The sequence below is a fragment of the Adiantum capillus-veneris genome, chromosome 4 (genome assembly GCF_014529385.1).
Source record: "Adiantum capillus-veneris isolate H3 chromosome 4, ASM1452938v2, whole genome shotgun sequence".
In the NCBI taxonomy this organism is placed as follows: Eukaryota; Viridiplantae; Streptophyta; class Polypodiopsida; order Polypodiales; family Pteridaceae; genus Adiantum; species Adiantum capillus-veneris.
In genome coordinates this window covers 96,865,333-96,870,457 of record NC_140934.1, presented here as the reverse complement: position 1 = coordinate 96,870,457, position 5,125 = coordinate 96,865,333, and the positions used below count along the sequence as shown (strand labels likewise).

At 41.1% G+C, this 5,125-nt stretch overlaps 1 protein-coding gene across 1 annotated transcript; it reads right to left on the bottom strand.

The window, feature by feature from the left end:
* Positions 1 to 476: 476 nt before the first annotated feature.
* Positions 477 to 2,649, bottom strand: LOC147459654 (uncharacterized). Its single transcript, XM_086509875.1, has 6 exons — positions 2,505 to 2,649; positions 2,267 to 2,370; positions 1,770 to 1,848; positions 1,491 to 1,629; positions 1,224 to 1,364; positions 477 to 1,055 (listed from the first exon to the last, which is right to left on the bottom strand). Exons 1-6 carry the CDS (start codon positions 2,552 to 2,554, stop codon positions 858 to 860), a joined length of 711 nt encoding a protein of 236 aa, XP_086366001.1. The 5' UTR covers positions 2,555 to 2,649; the 3' UTR covers positions 477 to 857.
* Positions 2,650 to 5,125: the final 2,476 nt, after the last annotated feature.

Sequence of the window (5,125 nt, the reverse complement as noted above, 5' to 3'; positions counted from 1 at the left end):
AAATAAAAACTGCATTTGGATATCATGAAAGCCACCAAAAAAATCATAGAAGAGCTAAAACATGACCCGTTTCTTCACACAGTTTAGGTTGTGAAATGTTGTGCAGGGACAAGGTTAAAGATGGAATTGATATTCCAAAAACATGTCGAGTTTTTTTCAGCTCATGAGACAACTTTCTAGACAGATAGCACCTCAAAATCCATTTTTAAAATCTTGACATAATTCAAAGAAAATGGTCACTTAACAGGACATAAAAAAGTGTCCCATTACCAACCTAGTGTTAATGTCTAAACTTTGATATACCAAAGACTTATCCCATAGCTTGAGACCACTTAGTGCTATCTTTAAACACATGTCTCTCATGGCAAAGAAATATCTTATCTCTAATACAAATTGATCATATTCAAACATTCCATCACCGAGACAACACCACACAAGTTGGAAATCAAAAGACATCTCATGTGAAGATGAAACCATTGGATTAAGTGTCATACACATGTTATATTGTTGAGAAACAAAAACTTACATTTGTACTTTGCATGCACTTTAATATGATCTAATTGGAGCTCTAATTGGTAGTCCTATTCCTTGACTACGCATTTTCATCCCTTGTTGGTCATGTGAAATACCTCATTTGTAGGAAGGAGGGGGGTAATAGGACATAAAATAGCATTTTTGTAGAATGAGGGAGTACTGTGCAAAATATAGGATTACATACAAGCTTTGTTTGCATGGGTGAAGCAAAACCCCATGTGTTGGTGTTACACCAAATTTTACAGGTGTACAATCAATGCAAATGAAGGCTATTCATACATCCAAAGAATGAGGTTAGTGTAGAGCTTTGTGGGTGAGTGCTACTAATGGAGGAGCTTGGTGTAAGTGGCAACTCCAACCGCGGCGGCTAAGTGCCAAGCAGCATGTATGAATGGAACATCGGGCAAAAGCCCGTCCGCCACAAATAGGGCACAACCCAAAATTGAGGACAATGCATGTACTCTCCTCAGGGTGCCCCCTCCATTCTTTTCTTTTTTGCTCATCTGATGGTAAAAGGATGCCTGCACAACCACCCCCCTTCACGATCAATGAAGCAACCAATCACGTACTTACTATTACCGCCATTTCTGTCAATTATAGCAAAACCTTGTAATTTTCATCGTGATCACAACCACAATGAAAATTAGAATTTTGCTTAAATTAAGGCAAAGATGCAAAGAGTAAAGTACCTCAGTGAGCCCTATATGAATGGCGGTAACCAAAGAAGGCTTGAAGGGCAGCATGACTGCTGATGCAAGGATCAGCCCATTTGGTCCATTCACCTTAGTTTGCTCATCTCTTTTTTGCTTCTGCAGGGCTCTCGTAAGGCACTACACACATGCCAACATATGCATCTCACTTTCAGAAGCTGCATATGACACCATGAGTTGAATGGCACATACATTCTCAACTTGCAGTTTAACGTCTACTCAAAATGAGAAGTTTAGCGGGTTTACAAGAGCTGACGTCGAGATCATGACATAGTCCCCCCACCGAAAGACGCGGCGAATATCTCCTCGAGACGTATGGTACAAGCTAGAAGCAACCCCTACTCCGACAATCGAATTCGCATACATCCGACTTGCCAGCTCCTTTCTGCAGAGGCCCAACAATATGTGCATATTCATACACGACACACATATGCTCAGCTTGGAAGACTTCTCAAGTATTGACACTAAAAGAGGCCACCTCATATTTCACAAGATTTTGTCATTAAAGGAGTCAGGGAAACACACCTTGGAGCTTGAAGCCCTATAAATATGAAAGGGAAGGATGTGACAACATTTGCCAGAGTCTCCATAAAATGGCAATCACCTGTCATTATAAGCAACAATGTTGCTGAGATCCATGTGGTAATGGACGGGGGTTGCAGGCGCAAATACATTAGACAGAATGTGCGAACAATGAGAGAAAAACAAAGCTATAATGTAGCTCTGTCTTCTTTCTAACACTTGAAAGAAGCTCAAATGATGTTGATCTAAGCAAGTCCCGAGCAATCATTGAGTTGTGGTTGCATGTGAGGAATCAGGATAACACCTCAAGGCCTGGCTTTATAGTGGCGGCGTATTCGCGTCCCATTGCAATAATGAAGCTATGTGTGGCTACTTATAAGGATAACACCACGTCAAGGCCTGGCTATATCGTGGTGGCAAGCCATAATTCTGTTATGGCTGCGTTTTCACGTAACATGGTGCCATTTTAAAATCATGGGAGTTGAGTCCAGACATCTTACCGTGCTTGTGAGGCAGTGGCAGCATGAACAAGCAAGGGGTCTGTCTGGAGAGGTGATGCATGCAATTTCTAAAAAGCAGCTGCAGGCTCCTACCATGGTTTTCTCTGGTACAGCAAAAGAAAATTATTAGGGTTAGCGGCATGCACGCACATAATTGGAGAGAGAGAGACACACAAAACACTGTGTACCCCCGCCCTCTCTCTCTCTCTCTCTCTCTCTCTCTCTCTCTCTCTCGTACCTCGAGTTGCGCTTGTGCAAGCTGCTTTGAAGAGCTTTGAGATCCTGCATGGTAGATAGAGAAGAGAGAGCGCGGCAGCCGGCATCGCAAAAACGAGTCCAATATAATTTGAACGAGAGAGAGAGGAGAGGAGGATGCTGCAACTGATGCGCTTCAAATGCGTATATGCCACTTTTTGCACTCCCCTCACGGTCCCACCATATACACATACATTAGAGTGTACGCATTGAATTGAAATCGAGCCAAAGGAGTGCCCCGTGTGAAATAGTGTTGAGGAAAGTAGTGGAGCATGCGCACTAAAATGTGCTTGCTACCTTGTGGTCGTGCCATTCTAAGGGCTGGTTCAGATTGCACTGATAACTGTCATGGACGAGCGACGGCTTCATCCATCGTGGGCTGTGATGAATGGCGCAAAAGGTTATGCTTGCTAGTCCGGACCCACAATTCTTCAAGCAGCACCTACACTTCGGAGGACTCCATGTCCACGCACTTTTGCAGCTTGTAAAGCGGAATGGTGTTGATCTTGCAACCACGCTCTCATCAGCCATGCCACCCATCTAGGAGGAGTTCGTTGATTTGTTGCACAGTTAACGACCACAACCTCTTCTGTGCAAGTGTAAACAATGCAACAATGGAAGAGGTATGAGTGCAGGTTGTGGTTAGTGTAGTATGAACGCCCCCTAACACTTCTTGAATGTTTTGTCACAAAGACCGACAATATTTATTGACTGATGATAATACTTATGTCTAAGGTATTTATTAATTGGGGGTACAAAAAGAGGGCACACACTAGAGGAGGCAGGAACTTGAAGCGATAAGAGAGTGAGTTTCCTTTTCATTAAAGTGTATTATGTTTTCTTACTTGATAGGAACTTGAGGTGATCTTTATTGGGTTGTAATGGAAATGGCCTATGAACTTTGAGAATAGAGGAATTAAGAGAGCTAGAATAAGCATTTTTGGCTTTTTTTAAAAAACCCTTAGTGTTGTGTTGGGTTAGGGAGACTTTCATTGTTTTCTGTGCATGATGGATACTTACTTTTCATTTCACACCTGACATGTCTTTACTTTTCTTGCATTCTATTGTTTTAAAATGCTAAAGTGAAGCTTCACCTTGCATAATTTTAGTAAATTTTACAAAAGACACATACATATATGTGTTTTTTTTTCATTCTATTGTTTTAGAATTCTAAAGTGAAGCCTTCACCTTTGCATAATTCTAATAAATTCTATACACACACATATATTAATTAGTTCTTTTTATTTCACCTTTCGTTTCACAAGTTCACATGGCTTTACATTTCTTGTATTATAGCTTGATTCCAGTCAGTGTTAACGTTCGAGAAAGCCTCTTTTATTAAGCGGCTGCTGATCGAGTTTTCTTCTCACAAAGAAGAAAACCGGAAATACTAGCAAAAAAATTAAGATTTGTAAAATTTTAGGACGACTTTCTCACATATTTCATCGGTTTTTCTTCCGTTTACCATGGTTTGCAGCTACCTAGTCTCGATTTTCAATCGGCTCAAGACTAAGCTGAGGCAATCCTTTCCCAAACACTGATACCAATTTAATTCAACCTAACAATTTTATCACTTTCTTATTGTTTTTGAAATCCGTCGTGACCCTTTCACTTGTTATGAGACTACTTGAGAACATAGAGGGTGAACTTAATTAGCGTTAGCAACATAACCATTATAATTAATTAGCTTGGCATGAACAATACTTTTTCAAGAGAGAGAATTAGAGAACTTGACAACAGTTGAGGACCAAATTTATGTGGAGCCGGTCCCCCCTCCAATAGGCTTTTGTGTTATAGATTTTCCCATAAAGAGAGACTTGATACAATACAATCTTTGGTTTCCTTGAGACCTAGGTGATGCAATGAAGATGGAAAACTTTATGCATCACAAGCATAACATAATCTTTGTAAAAGCATTAACCATCCCCGGCCTCAGTCCCAAGGCCTCACACCTTCGAAGGTGGAGAGAGCTAACAAGGAATGAGGGTAGGGAAGAGGAACAAGAAAACATTCATATGAGAAAGAAATAGTTCCTCACTTATCATCACTCTTCTTGCTTAGCATAGCATAATAGCATAGTAATGAAGATGGAGAAGATGGCAAGCTTAAGCATTGTAGCATGGCTCTTGATTGGATTTCATTCCATAGCCAAGAGTGTTGGTGTAGGCTCTCAACTTCTCAACAAGCTTGGACAAGGGATGGAGCTCTTGCACTTTGCCAAGTGAGAGTGACATGAGAGTATGTGTGAGATAGGGTATACCCCCAAGCACACCCCTAGCTTCCTTGGTCGATCCCTCCTTGTAGCTCAAGCTTCAATTTGATTGGTCCCCTACAAGCTTAGCCAATCACATATTTTAGTCATATCAAGCAACCATGCTAGTATTACGACAAGTATCCTTCTTAATCCTTTGAGAGAATGGGCTTGAATAAATGCATAAACAATTAGTCAAAAAACTAAAATCTCATTGGACCCCTTTAGAGGCCAACCAATAGGCTTTAGGCACCTTATGAGGGCAACATGGAGAGGAACTTGACATCTGTCCTTGATGCTTCTTTAGACTAGGCTTGCCTTATGTGAGGGTGTGTGTGTCCTCTCTCATGCCC